This window comes from Nilaparvata lugens, chromosome 9 (assembly GCF_014356525.2).
Source record: "Nilaparvata lugens isolate BPH chromosome 9, ASM1435652v1, whole genome shotgun sequence".
Classification (NCBI taxonomy): domain Eukaryota; kingdom Metazoa; phylum Arthropoda; class Insecta; order Hemiptera; family Delphacidae; genus Nilaparvata; species Nilaparvata lugens.
Window position 1 is genome coordinate 44,415,851 of NC_052512.1, and position 24,566 is coordinate 44,440,416.

A 24,566-nucleotide genomic window follows, 5' to 3' on the forward strand; every position below is an offset into this window, starting at 1 on the left:
TCGAGAGATTCCTAATAAACATTAAGATTAGAATTAAGACAATTTTTAACAGCGGTCTTCGATTGGAAAACATGTTTTTAATAACAATACAGTTCTATAGTTATTTTCCTAGTCTATATTATGTAAATTCATCTATAATTTTGCTGTATTGTAAGCTATTGTATATAAGTGTATAAGCCAGTATATATTGTAATCTACATAAATAAAGTACTCAATCAATCAATCAATCAATCTCTTTTCTTCTCCTTTCTTCTTCTTTTTCTTTCTTCTGTCTTCTTCTTCTTCTTCTTCTTCTTCTTCTTCTCTTCTTCTTCTTCTTCTTCTTCTTCTTCTTCTTCTTCTTCTTCTTCTTCTCTTCTTCTTCTTCTTCTTCTTCTTCTTCTTCTTCTTCTCTTCTTCTTCTTCTTCTTCTTCTTCTTCTTCTTCTTCTTCTCTTCTTCTTCTTCTTCTTCTTCTTCTTCTTCTTCTTCTCTTCTTCTTCTTCTTCTTCTTCTTCTTCTTCTCTTCTTCTTCTTCTTCTTCTTCTTCTTCTTCTTCTTCTTCTTCTTCTTCTTCTTCTTCTTCTTCTTCTTTGTTCTGTGAACAGTAGACCTCACGCAGTATTCTCATCCACAAGTACCTGATTGAAACTATAGACCTTATGGAAATACAGCAATAGACTGGCTTCTCCACACATCTGTGTAATCACTTGTCAGCTGATTTATGATGAATAATTCTATAGTCTGATTTTTACTCTAATATTGGCGTATGAAGGAGGCTCCTTTTTCCTTTTATACTAGTAGTTCTGTGAACAGTAGACCTCAGTATTCTCATCCACAAGTACCTGATTGAAACTATAGACCTTATGGAAATACAGCAATAGACTGGCTTCTCCACACATCTGTGTAATCACTTGTCAGCTGATTTATGATGAATAATTATTCTATAGTCTGATTTTTACTCCAATATTGGCGTATGAAGGAGGCTCCTTTTTCCTTTTATACTAGTAGTTCTGTGAACAGTAGACCTCACGCAGTATTCTCATCCACAAGTACCTGATTGAAACTATAGACCTTATGGAAATACAGCAATAGACTGGCTTCTCCACACATCTGTGTAATCACTTGTCAGCTGATTTATGATGAATAATTATTCTATAGTCTGATTTTTACTCTAATATTGGCGTATGAAGGAGGCTCCTTTTTCCTTTTATATTATCCTTGAAATGCAAAATTTCCAAAAACCTTGTATATACGTCGACGCGCAATTAAAAAAGGAACATACCTGTCAAATTTCATGAAAATCTATTACCGCGTTTCGCCGTAAATTCGCAACATATAAACATTTAAACATTAAGGGTCGTTTGCACAGTGTACATTTAACCTAAAGCTTAAACCAAATCTGGATTTTTTTGGTTTAAACTAAAATTCCGTTTGCACAGTATCAGTTTAAACTCTGGGAAAGTTTAAGCCTCCAAAGTAGGAGGTTTAAACCAAATAATTTGGATTAACTCGAAGTATTTTGATTGAGTAAACCACTTGATAGGAATTAAGACAATTTTTAACAGCGGTCTTCGATTAGAAAACATGTTTTTAATAACACATAACTGAGATATATTGCTTTCGAGAGATTCCTAATAAACATTAAGATTAGAATTAAGACAATTTTTAACAGCGGTCTTCGATTAGAGAACATGTTTTTAATAACACATAACTGAGATATATTGCTTTCGAGAGATTCCTAATAAACATTAAGATTAGAATTAAGACAATTTTTAACAGCGGTCTTCGATTGGAAAACATGTTTTTAATAACACATAACTGAGATATATTGCTTTCGAGAGATTCCTAATAAACATTAAGATTAGAATTAAGACAATTTTTAACAGCGGTCTTCGATTAGAGAACATGTTTTTAATAACACATAACTGAGATATATTGCTTTCGAGAGATTCCTAATAAACATTAAGATTAGAATTAAGACAATTTTTAACAGCGGTCTTCGATTAGAAAACATGTTTTTAATAACACATAACTGAGATATATTGCTTTCGAGAGATTCCTAATAAACATTAAGATTAGAATTAAGACAATTTTTAACAGCGGTCTTCGATTAGAAAACATGTTTTTAATAACACATAACTGAGATATATTGCTTTCGAGAGATTCCTAATAAACATTAAGATTAGAATTAAGACAATTTTTAACAGCGGTCTTCGATTGGAAAACATGTTTTTAATAACACATAACTGAGATATATTGCTTTCAAGAGATTCCTAATAAACGAGGAAGACCGTAGTAGATTCAAGCGTAACAAAATAACTTTTTTATCTTACATTCTAAAATAATTATATTTTCAGGTGCCAACTAAACATAAGTTATTTAAGAATTTCTTCGATTAGAAAACATGTTTTTAATAACACATAAATGAGATATTGCTTTTGAGAGATTCCTAATAAACGAGGAAGACCGTAGTAGATTCAAGCGTAACAAAATAACTTTTTTATCTTACATTCTAAAATAATTATATTTTCAGGTGCCAACTAAACATAAGTTATTTAAGAATTTCTTGATCGCTTTTATAACCGTACAGCTTACAGTTCTGTGGATTTTGAACAAGAACATGAAAATACTAAAATAGTAGCTACATAACCTCAATTTACTGATGGTTTGTAAACAAAAACAAATTTCCTGTAAAAATCAGCCTTCCTGATATTATAAACAATGACATTCTATTACCAACTTAACGCTAAACTAGTTTAACTTAAACTGGATTAGTAAATGCACAGAGAAAACCGATTCAAGTTTAAACCTTCAGATCAACTTAAACTCGATTAACTTAATCGAGTTTAGCAGTATATACGTTGACGCGCATTCAAAAAAGGAACATACCTGTCAAATTTCATGAAAATCTATTACCGCGTTTCGCCGTAAATACGCAACATATAAACATTAAGAGAAATGCCAAACCGTCGACTTGAATCTCAGACCTCAATTCGCTCGGTCAATTAATGTTTCCATCTTCTTCTCAACCTTCTTTTCATTCTACTTATTCGCTTATTACGCTCACATTCTATTAAAGTAAGTTCCACGTTATAATGGCAGTGGAGAAAGATAGGAGAGCAACGTTGCCGAACCTCTGTCTTGTCAATGCCTTCTATAGATGATAGCTGATACGGGTATATCTGATGTAGCATCAACTGTTTAGGGCCGTTTGCACAGTATAGATTGCTAAACTCGATTAAGTTAATCCGAAAGTTCAAACTTGAATCGGTTTACTCAGTGCATTTACTAATCCAGTTTAAGTTGAACTAGTTTAGCGTTAAGTTGGTAATAGAATGTCCTGATTTTTACAGGAAATTTGTTATTTGTTTACAAACCATCAGTAATTTGAGGTTATGTAGCTACTATTTTAGTATTTTCTTGTTCTTGTTCAAAATCCACAGAGTTGTAAGCTGTACGGTTCTAAAAGTGAAAAGCGATCAAGAAATTCTTTAAAAAATTATGTTTAGTTGTCACCAGAAAATATATTTTAGAATGTAAGATAAAAAAGTTATTTTGTTACGCTTGAATCTACTATGGTCTTCCTCGTTTATTAGAAATCTCTCGAAAGCAATATCTCATTTATGTGTTATTAAAAACATGTTTTCCAATCGAAGACAACTGTTAAAAATAGTCTTATTTTCTAACAAGTGGTTTATTCAATCAATATAAAAGCGAAATGGCACTGACTCACTGACTGACTGACTGACTCACTCACTCGCATAACTAAAAATCTACCGGACCAAAAACGTTCAAATTTGGTAGGTATGTTCAGTTGGCCCTTTAGAGGCGCACTAAGATATCTTTTGGCAATATTTTAACTCTAAAGGTTGTTTTTAAGGGTTTAAAATTCGTCTTTTAGCATGTATATTCTTCTTCTCCCAATCTCTTAATTATAATTGAAATTTCCATATCATATGTTACTATAGAACTATAATCTAGATAGAGTACCTCTTCGAAACAGTTGTTAACTGGCAACTAAATTTATAATTTTGTCAGGTTGGCATTAAGTTGAGTTGACTTTGTTAGGTTGGCACCAAGTTGAAAATTTAAATGCATTTATCGCGGAAAAATTGATTGGGCACTGCTACTTCAATCCTGGGGATGTTATATTACTAGCAGTTAGGCTCGCTTCGCTCGCCATATCCGTTTAGCCAGCCGTTTAGTCTGGACACCCGACTGGATTGTCCTAACATATGATAAAAATGCAGGCGAGCGAAGCGAGCCTGCTGATCTCCTTCTTGGACGATCCAGTCGGGGGTCCAGGGGGCGGAGCCCCCTGGCTAGACGGATATGGCGAGCGAAGCGAGCCTGACGGCTAGTTCAATCAATAAATCCCATAAATTTAAATTATTTGTTTTTTGCCCAATTTTTCTCAGTTTCAAAATTTCTTCGCAGTCATTTTTATCAATCGCATTAAAAACTTCTATCAATTCCTCCATTATAATTATTTTTACATTCAAATAATGATTCACTATAGGCCTAACCTAAATCAATAATAATTATCGTCTACAGAAGCATTAAAAACAACCGTCGAAAAATAATTTACTATAAGCTGTTTCCCCATCAAATCTTTACAGATGTCAAGTTAATCCAAATTATTTGGTTTAAACCTCCTGCTTTGGAGGTTTAAACTTTCCCAGAGTTTAAACTCAATACAGAGATTAAACTAATACTATGCAAACGGAATTTTAGTGTAAACCAAAAAAAATCCAGATTTGGTTTAAGCTTTAGCTTAAACTTACACTGTGCAAACGGCCCTTATAGTTATTTGTGCAACTAGTGCGCAAAGTGACAGTTTGCTGCACCGAAAGAAACGTTTACGCCCGAGCCGTAGGCGAGGGCGGAATGGTTTCTTGAGTGCAGCAGAGGAACTTTGCGCACGTATTTCACATTAAGTTTTTCCTACAGTTACCATTGAATATAAAAAGTGGGTAATTATGGGTAAAATTGCCTGAAATGCATCAAATGTTTTTCTGTGTAATTTTATTATTAATAAAAACCTTAATTTATTGTCAAATTGAAAAAAAATGTTGTCGTTGGTTATAATATATAATGAATAATAATTAGCGCGTTGTGCTTGGTTGCACCTCTGCTCACTATAGCAGCCACAGCAGTCACTGTTACCAACTTCATTTTGATTTTGCTGCACTGTTGCTCCATATAACCTACTAAGTATTTTGCGTTGCCATGTTGCAAATCTGGAGTGCAGAAATATTTTTCCCGCACTAGAGCGGAAGAGTGATTCTTTGCGTTCTGTAATCAGTGCAGCAATGGCCACTTTTCAACGTTACTGTAGGAAAAAGTATTATTCACACTCACCAGTCAACTGTAGCCGTGGATATGTTGTGACGTCATCATTTCGACTAGTTACCAGTCTGGCCGTCAGGGGGAGCTGCAATCTGTTTTGTAGCCCCTTATGGTAGCTGCTGCATTTCTACCCTTGATCCCATTCACTATCTTGATTGTACGCACTTGGCCCTGCGAGCAGGTTTGGCTTCCTAAAACACACAACAAAAAGTAATAAATAAACTTCAGTAACAACAAAAATTAGTAACATTTATGAATAAAAATCTGGTGTGGCGCACTCACACAACTTTCCTTGAAAATTGATCACCTGACGCTAGTGTTCCCGCGCATCTCAAGTCTACTATTCAACGATTTGAGCCAGCTGGTGACAGGGCAATAACGCTGGAGACACACATGAGGTCTGCTACCTCTTCATAGTGAATGATTTAATAGAATCAACAATAATTTGCAATTGAATTATCACATTTTCTCGAATTTAAAGCTTATTTTCAATTTTAGGTGAAAATGTTACTGAACATTAATTGTAGAGATTTTCATGCTCAATCTACTCCACTTGATTTTGACGTGACAACGTCTTATAAATTGGTTTGCCGGGTGACACTTCAAGAAACTGCGTTACGTTCCCACGTTATGCGCTCACAATGAGAGCGAGTGAGAGCGTTCGTTTCGGTTCACGGTCGTCTGGAAAGAGCACAAATAGGAGCAGTGGCGAGCAACGCTCGCAGCAGCAAGCCCAGCAACCCGAAGCATTCACCTGGAGAGAGAGTGAAACGGAGCAGTCAACCTGCGCAGGCGCCGCAAGCAATCTCCTGCGACTGCGCCACTAATTCAAAATGTCAAGTCAATGGTTGTCTCTCTCGCTCTTAGGTGGGCGCGGGCTAACCATGCCCGAGTGGAAGGGACGCGTGCCTCTCACTCACTCTCATTGTGAGTTATATTTCATCCTTCTTCCTACTATACGAATGAATTCACATTAAAATTATTTTACCACTCAAAGTCATCACGTAAAACTTTCGCCCGTATTTTTGTTCCAATTGTATCGGAAGCCTGATAATTGGGAATCTATCTGCATTGATGGGGCGCAGCTCCTGAAATTTTTACAGATATGGGACTTGTGGCAGTTGATAGAGCTTATCGATGACTATTTTAGGTATGAATTTGATCAAAATCGTTGAAGCCGTTTCCGAGAAAATCACGAAAAACCCTGTTTTTGACAACATTTTCGCCATTTTAGCCGCCATCTTGAATTGCATTTGATCGAAATTGTTCGTGTCGGATCCTTATAGTGAAAGGACCTTAAGTTCCAAATTTCAAGTCATTCCATTAATTGGGAGATGAGATATCGTGTACACAGACGCATATCATACACACACACACACACACACACACACACACACACACACACATACAGACAATACCCAAAAACCAGTTTTTTGGACTCAGGGGACCTTGAAACGTATAGAAATTTATAAATTGGAGTACCTTAATTTTTTTCTGAAAGCAATACTTTCCTTACCTATGGTAATAGGGCAAGGAAAGTAAAAATTGAGTCTCAAATTTTGACATTCAATAACTTTTTATGTGCGCACTGAATTTGATGATTTTTTGGTTGTTTTCGTTATGTTCAGGACCAGGTTTATGGCCTATCAAATTTATAATTCAGCTCCAGGACTCTTTCCTATGGTCCTTCAAAGTTTACATGCAATCCTAATGGGAGAAGATTTTTAAGCTGGTCACACACAGAAATAAAAATCAGCTGTTATAATCATTGCGTCATCCAACAGCCGTCGGTGGATAGTAGACAAGAGTGTGTGCTGCTCCATAACCGCCCATGTATTTTATTCTAACCGACCCGACTAAAAACAAAATGACTGTTGTGTGTGTAACCATCCAGCAGTGCGGCCTCAGGTTAAAGACTTACATGCTCTAGAGACATTGCTTTGTTTCAAATAATTGTGCTGTCCTCGGAGTTTAGAATGTAAATACTGATTGTTGGATAATATTCATAAAAATATAGTGATGCATCATTCTATATTTTGTGAATATTTGAAGCTTGGTTTTTGTTTTAACGGAAGTTTTATTATCAATCTATCTAAATTTGAGAAAAGGTCATGCGGGAGATGACCCAAGGCACAATAATATATAAATCAAAGCAATTCATGCCTATGCTGACGATATCTTGTTGGTGACCCGGAATCTGGCTACACTTAAGGAGACGTTTTTAAAGATAGAGCAGGAAGGAAAGCCACTAGGACTTAAGGTGAACGAATCTAAGACAAGTATATGCTAATGTCAAGTGTGCAGGCCCGAAGAAGAAGAACGAACCAGTTAGGATAGGACAGTTCTTGTTTGAAAATGTGAGCAGTTTCGTTTACCTAGGCACAGAGCTGAATGTAGAAAAAAATGTCTGAAGGAATAAACAAACGAATAATCAGTGGTAATAGAGCATATTTGCAAATTTTAAAATAATTAAGTCCAAGCTGATAACACGTGACACTAAAATAAAACTCTATAAAACAGTAATCAGGCCAGTAGTTACATATGGCAGCGAAGCATGGACATTCACTGTCGCCGATATATCCGCACTTAGAGTCTTTGAAAGGAAAATCATCCGAAGAATTTTTGGACCAGTTCGGCAAGATGAAACATGGAGAATAAGAAGCAACAGAGAGATAAACAATATTCTCCAAAACCAGGACATAGTTCGTTTCATCAAATCACGAAGAATCAGCTGGCTGGGACACGTCTGGAGAATGGAGCAGAACAGACTCCAGAGACAACTGCTTGAGGGTGAAATTTTCCAAGTAAGAAGAAGAGGGAGACCCAGGAGAAGGTGGCTGCAGGATGTCGAAGGAGATCTGAATAGAATGGGGATTCGTGGATGGAGAAGGATGGCGAATGACCGGAACGAGTGGAGGCGAGTGACGGAGGAAGCCAAGGCCCACCCAGGGCTGTAGTGCTAAGAAACATCTAAATTTGAAATTCTTTGTTTTATTCTGATTCATAGTTTCAGATTGAAGATTTGGTGTTGAAATTGAAGTGAACATAACCTACATAATATTTGGACGATTTGTGACAAAATCAGGAAATTGATGAAGTTATGGGCAATAGCCTGTTTTTTCTTTTCCGACTATTGTATTGTTCGCTCTATCTAATAAATAAATAAATAAATTAAGCTAAGGCTAAGCACACCTGAGGAGGCGCGGCTTGGTGATACAAAGTGTTGATCTTATGAAGATTGCTTTATCACACCGTTCTACGGCATGCCCGATTCAGTGTGAGTGCTTCCATTCAAAGCACCTGGAGGCAAAATGCCGCATCGCGTCTCCTGAGGTGTGCATCCAGCTGAAGTTTGTCATGAGATGCATTAACTATTTGGCGGTACGAAGTTCGCCGGGCCAGCTAGATCATGAATAATAACGGCATCAGATAAAAAAAATTAGAAAAGAAACTTGGCCCCGAGAGCAGGCTTATCTCCTCAAAACTCACCAACTATCATCAATTATTGTTTATTAATCATTATTGAACGAAATGGTGATATGCCATGGTTTGTAGAATTAATTCAAAGGTTGTAAGTTTTGTATCAAATTATGGTGTTGTGTATCAAGTTGAGATGATACTGTATCATAATGTTAGTTATACTGTAAAATTTATGTTGATATGCCAAGGTGTTGGACCGTTATGTTGCAAATGTGAGTGTTAACTGAAGCCGATAGTCCTAGTAGTTGTTTTTGGTGAAGCTATGTGACGCTGGTAGTCTCTCATAATGTGCCCTTCTTACACTCTTACACTCCCAACAACACACTAATAATAGACAGTGTATAGGGTGTCTATGTTGCAAATGTGAGTGTTAACTGAAGCCGATAGTCTAGTAGTTGTTTTTGGTGAGCTATGTGACGCTGGTAGTCTCTCATACTGTGCCCTTCTTACACTCTTACACTCCCAACAACACACTAATAATAGACAGTGTATAGGGTGTCTATGTTGCAAATGTGAGTGTTAACTGAAGCCAATAGTCCTAGCAGTTGTTTTTGGTGAAGCTATGTGACGCTGGTAGTCTCTCATACTGTGCCTTTCTTACACTCTTACACTCCCAACAACACACTAATAATAGACAGTGTATAGGGTGTCTATGTTGCAAATGTGAGTGTTAACTGAAGCCGATAGTCCTAGTAGTTGTTTTTGGTGAAGCTATGTGACGCTGGTAGTCTCTCATACTGTGCCCTTCTTACACTCTTACACTCCCAACAACACACTAATAATAGACAGTGTATAGGTTGTCTATGTTGCAAAAGTGAGGTTAACTGAAGCCGATAGTCCTAGTAGTTGTTTTTGGTGAAGCTATGTGACGCTGGTAGTCTCTCATACTGTGCCCTTCTTACACTCTTACACTCCCAACAACACACTAATAATAGACAGTGTATAGGTTGTCTATGTTGCAATGTGAGGTTAACTGAAGCCGATAGTCCTAGTAGTTGTTTTTGGTGAAGCTATGTGACGCTGGTAGTCTCTCATACTGTGCCCTTCTTACACTCTTACACTCCCAACAACACACTAAAATAGACAGTGTATAGGGTGTCTATGTTGCAAATGTGAGTGTTAACTGAAGCCGATAGTCCTAGTAGTTGTTTTTGGTGAAGCTATGTGACGCTGGTAGTCTCTCATACTGTGCCTTCTTACACTCTTACACTCCCAACAACACACTAATAATAGACAGTGTATAGGGTGTCTATGTTGCAATGTGAGTGTTAACTGAAGCCGATAGTCCTAGTAGTTGTTTTTGGTGAAGCTATGTGACGCTGGTAGTCTCCATACTGTGCCCTTCTTACACTCTTACACTCCCAACAACACACTAATAATAGACAGTGTATAGGGTGTCTATGTTGCAAATGTGAGTGTTAACTGAAGCCGATAGTCCTAGTAGTTGTTTTTGGTGAAGCTATGTGACGCTGGTAGTCTCTCATACTGTGCCCTTCTTACACTCTTACACTCCCAACACACACTAATAATAGACAGTGTATAGGGTGTCTATGTTGCAAATGTAGTGTTAACTGAAGCCGATAGTCCTAGTAGTTGTTTTTGGTGAAGCTATGTGACGCTGGTAGTCTCTCATACTGTGCCCTTCTTACACTCTTACACTCCCACAACACACTAATAATAGACAGTGTATAGGGTGTCTATGTTGCAAATGTGAGTTAACTGAAGCCGATAGTCCTAGTAGTTGTTTTTGGTGAAGCTATGTGACGCTGGTAGTCTCTCATACTGTGCCCTTCTTACACTCTTACACTCCCAACACACACTAATAATAGACAGTGTATAGGGTGTCTATGTTGCAAATGTGAGTGTTAACTGAAGCCAATAGTCCTAGCAGTTGTTTTTGGTGAAGCTATGTGACGCTGGTAGTCTCTCTACTGTGCCTTCTTACACTCTTACACTCCCAACAACACACTAATAATAGACAGGTATAGGGTGTCTATGTTGCAAATGTGAGTTTTAACTGAAGCCGATAGTCCTAGTATGTTTTTGGTGAAGCTATGTGACGCTGGTAGTCTCTCATACTGTGCCCTTCTTACACTCTTACACTCCCAACACACTAATAATAGACAGTGTATAGGGTGTCTATGTTGCAAATGTGAGTGTTAACTGAAGCCGATAGTCCTAGTAGTTGTTTTTGGTGAAGCTATGTGACGCTGGTAGTCTCTCATACTGTGCCCTTCTTACACTCTTACACTCACAACAACACACTAATAATAGACAGTAGTCGGAGAAGAAATTTGCAACATAAATGACCTTTCCATGGCTTTTTGTGTAGTTGAGAAGTTGATATTGTGGTAATTATTCATATTGAATGAAAAAGACTAAGAAATTGTCAAAAACCAATGGTGTAATAAACGAAATCGGTCTTTCTTATTATCAATAAATCAGTGGTTTTTGACAATTTCTTAGTCTTTTACATTCAATATTCCATGGCCTTTCTTCTTATGCTGTATTTTCTTTATGCAGATACATTACGATAATGTATTACACTTTATAAAAGGTACAGATAATATTGAATAAAGGTGTAAATAATAATTATTAAACGAAAATCTAAATTAAATGCTGAAAATCACCCCGAAGACTTCTGCTACTGCAAATATTGACAACAGGGTGAACAGATACATGGAAATACGATGAGTGCTACTTTACAAAAATTATTTGCCAGCCCGGGAATCGAACCCAGTACCTCCTAATTGCCGGTCAGGAATGCTCACCCTTACACCAAACTGACAATCTCTGGATAGCCGCGCTCATTTTATACGAAGCCATAGCGGCCAGCCAGTCTACAGAAAGGAATTCATTGGAATTGCATTAGGAGTTACTGGGTTCGATTCCCGGGCTGACAAATAATTTTTGAATAGTAGCGCTCATCGAATTTCCATCTAGCTGTTTACCCTGTTGTCAATATTTGCAGTAGCAGAAGTCTTCGGGGTGATTTACAGCATTTAATTTGGATTTTCGTTCAGCAATAATAATAATAATTAATTCATTAGCATTTGAATAATTGCAATATCTCAGAAATTTCCATCAAAAAATGTGATGAAATATGAGGTATTACTGTAATGTTTTAACATGAAACGGTGAAGTTTGGACCTTGAGTTGTACAATCTTTTAAAAAGGGTATCTTAAGCTGCGTTTACACCAAAGCTATTAACAAAATATTTATTTTTCCGTCCTTATAGATTCTATTAGATTGAAACATAGTATACCAAAATGATGAACATATGTGTCTGTCAAGTTCCGTTCAATCTAATAGAATCTACCGTATGCTTCAAAAAAATGTATACACACTTTAAACAATCGTAGTTTTACCGTTCTACAAGGCTAATGTTATATTTCTTGGCCAGGTGGCAGCAAAATCGTCCCTCTATGTTATACTAGCCGTCAGGCTCGCTTCGCTCGCCATATCCGTTTAGCCAGGGGGCTCCGCCCCCTGGACCCCCGACTGGATCGTCCAGGAATGAGATCAGCAGGCTCGCTTCGCTCGCCTGCATTTTCATTTGAGCATTTTATCATATTTAGAACAATCCAGTCGGGGGTCCAGACTAAACGTCTGGCTAAACGGATATGGCGAGCGAAGCGAGCCTGACGGCTAGTAATATAATATTCCCAGGATTGAAGTAGCAGTGCCCAATCAATTTTTCCGCGATAAATGCATTTAAATCTTCAACTTGGTGCCAACCTAACAAAGTCAACTCAACTTAATGCCAACCTGACAAAATATTAATTTAGTTGCCAGTTAACAACTGTTTCGAAGAGGTACTCTATCTAGATTATAGTTCTATAGTAACATATGATATGGAAATTTCAATTATAATTAAGAGATTGGGAGAAGAAGAATATACATGCTAAAAGACGAACTTTAAACCTTTAAAAACAACCCTTAGAGTTAAAATATTGCCAAAAGATTTCTTAGTGCGCCTCTAAAGGGCCAACTGAACATACCTACCAAATGAATGTTTTTTTGGTCCGGTAGATTTTTAGTTATGCGAGTGAGTGAGTGAGTGAGTGAGTGAGTGAGTCAGTGCCATTTCGCTTTTATATATATATATAGATTGTTAGTTGGAATTTGTAATATCAACATGGCGGACGTACGTTTGAGTTTTGAAGAACGTAAGCAGGTTAAGTGGTACTGGAAGTTAGAGAATGTAAATGAAGTTCAAAGACAGTGGAGAAGGGAGTATGATACAGAGCCACCTTCAAGATTAACAATTATTATAAACCTCAAAATGGAGGTTTACGTAGGTAGATGATAACATTTTATGTTTGACTAATGAAAAATTGACATATCCTTATACCCCTTTATCAGGTGGTCAGTGGATGAAAATAAATAAATAAAAAAATTAACAATTACACGCATATGGGACAAATTGCAAGTTCATGGAACAGTGTGTGATGTGCATAAAGGTCATTCAGGTAGGCCTCCAACAGCTACAAGTGATCAGTCATCAACGGCAGTCTTGGAACTGTTTCAACGGTCTCCTAACAAATCTTCAAGGCAAGGGGCACGTGAAAGTGATGTAAGTGGCAGTGGATAAAGATAGGAGAATAGCGATGCCGATTCTCAGCATCAATTAATTATATTTCTACACCGTCAAAATAGTTATTTGTGCAACTAGTGCGCAAAGTGACAGTTTGCTGCACCGAAAGAAACGTTTACCCCCGAGCCGTAGGCGAGGGCGGAATGGTTTCTTGAGTGTAGCAGAGGAACTTTGCGCACGTATTTCACATTAAGTTTTTCCTACAGTTACCATTGAATATGAAAAGTGGGTAATTATGGGTAAAATTGCCTGAAATGCATCAAATGTTTTTCTGTGTAATTTTATTATTGATAAAAACCTTAATCCTAAAATCCTAAAGTGCTCGTTGTCCTTGGTTATAATATATAATGAATAATAATTAGCGCGTTGTGCTTGGTTGCACCTCTGCTCACTATAGCAGCCACAGCAGTCACTGTTACCAACTTCATTTTGATTTTGCTGCACTGTTGCTCCATATAACCTACTAAGTATTTTGTGTTGCCATGTTGCAAATCTGGAGTGCAGAAAAATTTTTCTCGCACTAGAGCGGAAAAGTGATTCTTTGCGTTCTGTAAACAGTGCAGCAATGGCCACTTTTCAACGTAACTGTAGGAAAACATCATTGGCATCGTTGTGGACCTAGAAAAGGGTAGTATCACCGGCTTTGTCGAATGATAGACAAGGATAGCAAAACCAAAGTTGAAAAAATACTGTGATTATAACGTGGACCTCACTATAGCAGCGTGCTACGCATTCTGAAGAGAGGCAAGTATCGTGTTTACATTCCAAGGCTGGTGCAACAGCTAAATGACGACAATCCAGATCGAAGGTTGCAATTTTGTGAATGGATTCATGAGATGGTGATATTACAAATTGCTTTTTCATATCATATACAGTTCAATAATTATTTTCTTAGTCTATATCATGTAAATTCATCTATAATTTTGCTAGGATTTAACCAGGATTTATGGGTAGCATCATTTGGTCGAATGAAGCCCAATTCAAACTTAATGCAACTGACAATAGGCACAATTGTGTTTACTGGGGTGAAGAAAATCCTCACATTACAAAATTGAAAAAGCTGTAAATTTGCCTGGTGTAAATGTGTGGTGCGGTCTGTCTTCAAGGGGACTCATTGGACCTTTTCGATTTGAAGGCACTGTAACTGGTATTAATTACCTAACAATGCTTGCTGATTCCACATTTCCTGCCATTCGTGCATTGATGATTTTTATTTTGACGTGACAACGTCTTATAAATTGGTTTGCCGGGAGACACTTCAAGAAACTGCGTTACGTTCCCACGTTATGCGCTCACAATGAGAGCGAGTGAGAGCGTTCGTTTCGGTTCACGGTCGTCTGGAAAGAGCACGAATAGGAGCAGTGGCGAGCAACGCAGCAGCAACCCGAAGGCATTCACCTGGAGAGAGAGTGAAACGGAGCAGTCAACCTGCGCAGGCGCCGCAAGCAATCTCCTGCGACTGCGCCACTAATTCAAAATGTCAAGTCAATGGTTGTCTCTCTCGCTCTTAGGTGGGCGCGGGCTAACCATGCCCGAGTGGAAGGGACGCGTGCCTCTCACTCACTCTCATTGTGAGTTATAATTTCATCCTTCTTCCTACTATACGAATGAATATTCACATTAAAATTATTTTACCACTCAAAGTCGTTGTCACGTAAAACTTTCGCCCGTATACCGACTTTACAGGCAACCATGCAATTTTTTCAACAAGATGGTGCTCCGCCGCACTATCACAGGGACGTACGAGCTTACCTGGATCAAAATTTGCCAGGCCAGTGGATAGGACGCAGGGGGCCAATCGAGTTTCCAGCACGCTCTCCAGACCTTACACCACTGGATTTCTTCTTGTGGGGCACAGTAAAAGATGAGGTGTACAAACGTAAACCACGTAACCTAGACATTCTTTGGAATGAGATACAAGCAGTGTGTAGAGAAATCTCATTGGACGTTTTGATACGATGTACAGAATCAGTGGTGACTGGTGACTCGTACTCAGAATTATTGTATTGATGCTGCAGGTCACCAATTTGAACAGTATTAACATTTGTTATTTATGTTTCATTTACATTGGACTTTCAGCTTTCTATTTTCCTGAAATTTAACTTTGTAGAACGGTAAATAAATTTTGAAAGTTCAAAGTGTGTATACATTTTTTTTCGCCCCACTTGGATGTAATGAGCTGGTTTACGTGCGTCATATGGAGGCCGAAAGTGACTGTTTTCTGACCAGGCCGGTAAAAGTTTTCGGCCCTAGGGCTGTAAAATAACCTTGAAATCAGCTGATTCTGATTTGATGTGAACGTGTTACAAAATGGTTCATGAATGGAATCAGTTATGCTTCTAGAGTTGAATAAGTATTCTGCAATAAGATAATATCAATTTATTTGGATGAATAGATATATATTATAAAATTCAAATTCGATTTTCAGAGTAGGATAGAACTTCTAACCTAAACTTCCGAAGTCAACGACAACAAGCATTGTTGACGTTGACATTCAGATTGGCCAAATTTCAGTGCTAAAACAGCTGATCAAAAAATGTTTCATTATTTGGTTTATTATTCAAGAATCAAAACATTTATAATAAAATCATCTTATTGTCAATTGGAAGAATAAAAAGTATAAACTCAACCTACATAATTGAACATAATCTTTTAGGTTATTTAGACAAATCAGAATTAAAAAATAAAAATACTTCGACAATTTCCTGATATTCAGATTACCTCAGATTTGCTAGAGCTATGACCTTCCTTTGCTTTCGGAAGTGCCTAATAAACAATAAATTCTTCTAATATTTATATTGTTTATTTTTCTGTGTGGCGAAAAATAACGTTCTCACCATGGGCAAAAATGTGTTTCTGGCTCTCAATCTTTTCTAGTCCTCGGACTTGAAAACCTATTTCGAGCCAGAAAAGTCTCATTTTCGGCCCTAGGTGCGAAATATACTATTTGAAAGTTCAAAGTGTGTATACATTTTTTTGAAGCACCCGGTATAAGGACAGAAAAATAAATATTTTGTTAATCGCTTTGGTGTAAACGCAGCTTAAGATACCCTTTTTAAAAGATTGTACAACTCAAGGTCCAAACTTCACCGTTTCATGTTAAAACATTACAGCAATACCTCATATTTCATCACATTTTTTTGATGGAAATTACTGAGATATTGCAATATTATTCAAATGCTAATGAATTAATTATCATTATTATTGCTGAACGAAAATCCAAATTAAATGCTGTAAATCACCCCGAAGACTTCTGCTACTGCAAATATTGACAACAGGGTAAACACCTAAATGGAAATTCGATGATCGCTACTATTAAAAAATTATTTGTCAGCCCGGGAATCGAACCACAACACTTGACCGTTAATGACACTTGAAGAAGAAAAATATGAAAGAGTGAAGGAAGAATGAAAAGAATGATTTAGTGATGATTAAGAAGAAGACAAGACATTTATTCATTTATAAGGTTAGCAAAAAATACAAGAATCGGAAAAGAAAAAACAGGCTATTGCCTAAAACTTCTTCAATTTCCTAATTTAGTTTTAAATTGTCCAAATATCATAGGTTATGTCCATTCAAATTTCTACATGTCAAGGAGGAGGAGTGGAGAAGAAGAAGAAGAAGAGAAGATGAAGGAGTAGAGAAGAATAAGAAGGAAATTGAGGATACAAATGAGCAGAGAAAAAGGATTTAGAGATGAAGAAGAAGAAGTCATGAGACAAAGGAAATTAATTGATTGATTATTTGCCTTTATTAGGGCGGAGTTAGGACTCCTGGTCCTCTCTGCCACACAACCCTTAGAAGAAGAAGAAGAGAAGATGAAGGAGTAGATGAAGAAGAGAAGAAGAATAAGAAGGAAATGGATGATACAAATGAGGAGGAGAGAAAAGGATTTAGAGATGAAGAAGAAGGAGACATGAGAAGGAGGAGGAGAAGTAAATTGATTGATTGATTATTTGCCTTTATTAGGGCGGAGTTGGGACTCCTGGTCCTCTCTGCCACACAACCCTTACAAGAAGAAGAAGGATACAAGGATAAGAGGAAGAATTAGAAGTGGAAGAGAAAAAGGAAGAATTGAAAGAAATCATCATTGTTAAAATAATACTGTAACAGCTTCAGTTGTGTTGTAGGCTAACCTGTTTTCAAGTTGACAGTCGGAATGAGTATGGAGCGAGGGTTGGCAGCAGTGCTGATGGGCGTGACTCTCAACACGTGACGACTGCTTGGGTTGGTAACTCCGATTGGCCGGTGTTGAGGTTTCAAAGCTGACACGACTCCTCCTGGTTTAGAGATTTGTGCCCCTGGTAGCTGCTGATATCTGGCCACCTCCTTCCAAGCCTGGTAGCTGGTGTCGTTATTTCGGGCGCATACTGTATACACGACACAAAAGTGTTACCACCATATCAATACAAACAAAATAGGGTACACAATAGTTATTTGTGCAACTAGTGCGCAAAGTGACACTTTGCTGCACCGAAAGAAACGTTTACGCCTTGGTTATAATATATAATGAATAATAATTAGCGCGTTGTGCTTGGTTGCACCTCTGCTCACTATAGCAGCCACAGCAGTCACTGTTACCAACTTCATTTTGATTTTGCTGCACTGTTGCTCCATATAACCTACTAAGTATTTTGCGTTGCCATGTTGCAAATTTTGGAGTGCAGAAAAATTTTTCCCGCACTAGAGCGGAAAAGTGATTCTTTGCGTTCTGTAATCAGTGCAGCAATGGCCACTTTTCAACGTAACTGTAGGAAATAAAAATTGAAGCACTTAATTGACCGAACGAGGTCTATGTTTTAACTCGGTTTTTCTATTGTCTGAATGTAAATTGTCTGTCTGTATGAAACGCATTTACGGCCAAACGAGTTGATAGAATTCTATAAGATTTGGCCGCAAATATTACTTTTTCCTCCACCTACTGGCTAAAGTACTTACTTTACTCCCTGAAACATAATACTAAAGTGTCACTTTTTCGCTCTCGGTAGTAAAAAACAGAAAAACTCCCTAGGGAGTAAAAGTGACTCCATTTAAATAACATGGGAAGCATCTCTATTTTAAAAACTTACATTATAATAGGTTAGAAGGTCTAAGCTCAGATGAGAAAGCATAAAGAGGTGTCTGTCATTGAGTCAACTGAATTCAATACCACAACCAGAAATTTGATCAACTCATGAAATATATGTTTGTATGATATTACTTCTTAATATTAGTAGACGATAAAAATTTATACAATTTTTAAAATATCTTATTCTATTCAAAATACCAGCCAACAAATATTTTTGACCTGCAATTCAAATCTGAACCGCGTGATATGGAGTCAGCCATTTTTGGTAGATACCCAGCTGATATAATTGTGACAACTTTTGCTAGATAGCGCAATCGGCAGTGCCAATCAGACGGCCGCTGTTTAGGTTCTAGATTTTAGGTTATGTTGTTAGGAACATTGTCACCAATACGTAAGTTATTAAAATGATTTTATTTGCAGTTTCTATAAAAAAATGTAGATGGAGGAAAAATGTTGTGTACATCACGAGTGAAAAATACTTTTTCTCCCTCAGGAAAATTGTTGCCCTCGGCTTCGCCTCGGGCTTCAAACTTTTCCCTCAGGAGAAAAAGTCGTACTTTTCACTCTAGATATACAAATAACTATTTCCTACAGTTACGTTGAAAAGTGGCCATTGCTGCACTGATTACAGAACGCAAAGAATCACTTTTCCGCTCTAGTGCGGGAAAAATTTTTCTGCACTCCAGATTTGCAACATGGCAACGCAAAATACTTGGTAGGTTATATGGAGCAACAGTGCAGCAAAATCAAAATGAAGTTGGTAACAGTGACTGCTGTGGCTGCTATAGTGAGAAGAGGTGCAACCAAGCACAACGCGCTAATTATTATTCATTATATATTATAACCAAGGACAACGAGGACTTTAGGATTTTAGGATTAAGGTTTTTATCAATAATAAAATTACACAGAAAAACATTTGATGCATTTCAGGCAATTTTACCCATAATTACCCACTTTTCATATTCAATGGTAACTGTAGGAAAAACTTAATGTGAAATACGTGCGCAAAGTTCCTCTGCTGCACTCAAGAAACCATTCCTTACTCGCCTACGGCTCGGGCGTAAACGTTTCTTTCGGTGCAGCAAACTGTCACTTTGCGCACTAGTTGCACAAATAACTATTTCAACTGCGCGTCCATGTATACACAAGGTTTTCATTGCATGCATTACACAGATGTCTGGAGAAGCCGTGTCTATCTATATATATAAAAGCGAAATGGCACTCACTCACTGACTGACTGACTGACTCACTCACTCGCAGAACTAAAAATCTATCGGACCAAAAACTTTCAAATTTGGTAGGTATGTTCAGTTGGCCCTTTAGAGGCGCACTAATAAATCTTTTGGCAATATTTTAACTCTAATGGTGGTTTTCAAGGGTTTAAAGTTCGTCTTTTAGCATGTATATTCTTCTTATTCTCTTAGTTATAATTGAAAAATGTCCATACCGTATGTTAATATAGAACTACTAGCCGTCAGGCTCGCTTCGCTCGCCATATCCGTCTAGACCCCCGACTGGATCGTCCAAGAATGAGATCAGCCGGCTCGCTTCGCTCGCCTGCATTTTTCATTTGAGCATTTTTATCATATGTTAGGACAATATCAGTCGGGGGTCCAGACTAAACGTCTGGCTAAACGGATATGGCGAGCGAAGCGAGCCTGACGGCTAGTAATATAATATTCCCAGGATTGAAGTAGCAGTGCCCAATCAATTTTTCCGCGATAAATGCATTTAAATCTTCAACTTGGTGCCAACCTAACAAAGTCAACTCAACTTAATGCCAACCTGACAAAATTATTAATTTAGTTGCCAGTTAACAACTGTTTCGAAGAGGTATTCTATCTAGATTATAGTTCTATAGTAACATATGATGGAAATTTCAATTATAATTAAGAGATTGGGAGAAGAAGAATATACATGCTAAAAGACGAAATTTAAACCCTTAAAAACCACCCTTAGAGTTAAAATATCGCCAAAAGATTTCTTAGTGCGCCTCTAAAGGGCCAACTGAACATACCTACCAAATTTGAACGTTTTTGGTCCGGTAGATTTTTAGTTATGCGAGTGAGTGAGTGAGTGAGTGAGTGAGTCAGTCAGTCAGTGAGTGAGTGCCATTTCGCTTTTATATATATAGATACTTAAGAGAGAGTACCTCTCCGAAACAGTTGTTAACTGGTAACTAAATTAATAATTTTGTCAGGTTGGCATTGAGTTGAGTTGACTTTGTTAGGTTGGCACCAAGTTGAAGATTGAAATGCATTTATCGCGGAAAAATGGATCGAGCACTGCTACTTCAATCAGAGCTATTCCTGGGAATATTATATTACTAGCCGTCAGGCTCGCTTCGCTCGCCATATTCTGCTGATCTCATTCTTGGACGATCCAGTCGGGGGTCCAGGGGGCGGAGCCCCCTGGCTAGACGGATATGGCGAGCAAAGCGAGCCTGACGGCTAGTTAATAATAATAGAAGGCTCATTTTTTCAATCTTTGATCACATATCATATGACACCGACAAGCGTTCCGAGTGGGGGGGGGGGTGACTTTTACAGAGCTGAACAGCTTGGTATCTATAATATTATAATAAAGGAAAGAACTGGCTCTTACACATAGGGGATAGGAAATTTACGAATGACGCATCATCACGTCTCAAAAAAACTAGACCTACTGAAATCTTGAAGAATTGAAAATAGGCCTATAACTATCCTCGGTGAATCTATATGCAAAATGTCAAGTTAATCTGTTGAGTAGTTGAGACGTGATGATGCGTCATTCGTGAATTTCCTATCCCCTACGTGTAGAAGCCAGTTCACTCCTTTATTATATAATAGACTAGCCGTCAGGCTCGCTTCGCTCGCCGTATCCGTCTAGCCAGGGGGCTCCGCCCCCTGGACCCCCGACTGGGTCGTCCAAGAATGAGATTAGCAGACGGACAATCCAGTCGGGGGTCCAGACTAAACGTCTGGCTTAACGGATATGGCGAGCGAAGTGAGCCTGTCGGCTAGTAATATAATATTCCCAGGATTGAAGTAGCAGTGCCCAATCAATTTTTCCGCAATAAATGCATTTAAATCTTCAACTTGGTGCCAACCTAACAAAATCAACTCAACTTAATCCCAACCTGACAAAATTACTAATTTAGTTGCCAGACTGATAACAACTGTTTCGAAGAGGTACTCTATCAAGATTATAGTTCTATAGTAACATATGATATGGAAATTTCAATTATAATTAAGAGATTGGGGGAAGAAGAATATACATGCTAAAAGACGAACTTTAAACCCTTAAAAACAACCCTTAGAGTTAAAATATTGCCAAAAGATTTCTTAGTGCGCCTCTAAAGGGCCAACTGAACATACCTACCAAATTTGAATGTTTTTGGTCCGGTAGATTTTTAGTTATGCGAGTGAGTGAGTCAGTGAGTCAGTCAGTCAGTGAGTGAGTGCCATTTCGCTTTTATATATAGATCATAGGCCTATAATTATCCTCAGTAAATTTAGAATCTATATGCAATATTTCAAGTAAATCAGTTGAGTAGTTGAGACGTGATGATGCGTCATTCGTAAATTTCCTGTCCCCTACGTGTATAAGCCAGTACTTCCCTTTATTATAATATTATAGATATGAAATGCAATCTAGGATAACATAATCATAATATAAAATTGGATTCTAATAAACATGTAATGTCATTCATTTTCCAAAACACACACACTTATTTATTTATTGGACACATTTTCGAAATAGTCATATAATTAATCATCACAGACGTATACAAGATAAACTCCGGAACGACGTAGTAATTCTATAAAAATAAAATTAATCTCTTATCTGGTTTGGGTCAATGTACGTTACTGAACTTGACAAGTAATAATTAATCAACCAGAAATAATTGATAATAATTATTATCAGCTCAAAAACACAACTTGGATGGAGTATTCAATGAGAGCAACAAGGATGGAAAACGTCTTCTTTTTCTCATGACTTTTCTTCTTCTTCTTCTTCTTCTTCTTCTTCTTCTTCTTCTTCTTCTTCTTCTTACAGAGTACTGAAACAACTTAGAATTATTTTTCTAATTCAGGACAGAACTAACACTGAATTTTAGAAAACTCGTTAGACTCTGGAGTTGATAATTGCTTTCTGAGTAAAGGACTTGAATTAAAATCTCTCTTCTGTCTTCTTTTCATCTCCTTCGCCTTCACCTGGCATCTCTTCTTCTTTATTTTCTCATGTGATCTTTTTCATCATCATCTTCTTCTTCTCCTCATGTCTTCTCTTCTTCTTCTTCTTCTTCTTCTTCTTTCTATTTTCCTGTCTTCTCTTCATCACTCCTTCTTTTTCTTCTTCGTCTTCTTCTTCTTCTTCAACATACACTTCTCCTTCTATCTTTTTCTTCTTCCTCTACTGTCATCTTCTCATTCTTCTTTCTTCTTTCACTACTTGTTCTCCTGAACGAAGAAGATGATGATGAAGAAGGAGAAAAGCACAAATACAAAGAAGAAGAAGAAGAAGAGATGAATGGAGAAGACGAAGAAGAAGAAGGATATAATGAGAAAACAGAAGAAGAAGAAGAGAATACATGAGATGTAGAAGAAGAAGAAGAAGAAGAAGAAAAAGAAGAGAAGACATGACATGTAGAAGAGGAAGAAATAAAAATAAGAAGAAGAGAAGACATGAGGAGAAGAAGAAGACGATGAAGAAAAAGAAGGAGAGATGAAGAGGAGACAGGAAAATAAAAAGAAGAAGAGAAGACATAAGGAGAAGAAGAAGAAGAAGAAAAGACATGAGATGTAGAAGAAGAAGAAGTAGAAAAAGAAGAGAAGACATGAGATGTAGAAGAGGAAGAAATAAAAATAAAAAGAAGAGAAGACATGTGGAGGAAAAGAAAGACAGGAGAAGAAGAAGGATAAGAAGAAGAAGAAGAAGAAGAAGAAGAAGAAGAAGAAGAAGAAGAAGAAGAAGAAGAGAAGAAGAAGAAGAAAAGATGACAGGACAAGAAAAAGAAGGAGATAAAGAGTCGCGACAGAAGAAGACGTGGTAATGATTGAGTAGCAGTAGTATAGGAAAATATTATTAACTTACGAAAATGTCAGACAGACGATAAATTGACAAAATAACCGAAATAATAAATAATTCAAACACTTTGTGTAATGATTATTGAAAAAAAATGAATATAATAAAGATGATAGAAAGAAAGTGGAGCAAAAAATAGACACGACCTTGGAAAATTATCATACTACTCCTTCTTCTTCTTCTTCGATGTAATTATCTTATAAAGCCGTCACTCAAACAATGTAATATTATTATCACGTTAATTACAACACAGACTTATATGAAAAAAATAATAACTGAGTATTTTAGATAATAAAAAGTCTAATATTGATGACCTTAACCGTTTTCTTCACGAACAGTGTGTTGAAATTTTATAGAAATCTATATATATAAAAGCGAAATGGCACTCACTGACTGACTCACTCACTCGCATAACTAAAAATCTACCGGACCAAAAACGTTCAAATTTGGTAGGTTGAACATACCTGGGGTGAATTACAGCATTTAATTTGTTTTTGTCTAATAATCTATATATATATATATATATAGATTATTAGACAAAAACAATTAAATGCTGTAATTCACCCCATATATAATATATATATTTATATATATTATATATATATATATTTATATATATTTATATATATATTTTATATATATATATATATAAAATATATATATATTTTATATATATATATATATATATATATATATATATATATATATATATATATATATATATATATTATAAAAGCGAAATGGCACTCACTGACTGACTGACTCACTCACTCACTCACTCACTCGCAGAACTAAAAATCTACCGGACCAAAAACGTTCAAATTTGGTAGGTATGTTCAGTTGGCCCTTTAGAGGCGCACTAAGAAACCTTTTGGCAATATTTTAACTCTAAGGGTTTAAAGTTCGTCTTTTAGCATGTATATTCTTCTTCTCCCAATCTCTTAATTATAATTGAAATTTCCATATCATATGTTACTATAGAACTATAATCTAGATGGAGTACCTCTTCGAAACAGTTGTTAA

At 36.9% G+C, this 24,566-nt stretch overlaps 1 protein-coding gene across 2 annotated transcripts in view; it reads right to left on the reverse strand.

The window, feature by feature from the left end:
• The window catches only part of LOC111060959 (probable basic-leucine zipper transcription factor J), a 58,294-nt gene that overhangs the window by 21,141 nt on the left and 12,587 nt on the right, over positions 1–24,566 (reverse strand). For both annotated transcript variants that reach the window (XM_039435954.1, XM_039435953.1), the window contains 2 exons: positions 17,545–17,778; positions 5,343–5,521 (listed from right to left, as the gene is read on the reverse strand). In XM_039435954.1, coding sequence (XP_039291888.1) covers positions 5,406–5,521; positions 17,545–17,778 — 350 coding nt within the window. In that variant the 3' untranslated portion in view covers positions 5,343–5,405. The remainder of the gene's footprint in view (positions 1–5,342; positions 5,522–17,544; positions 17,779–24,566) is intronic.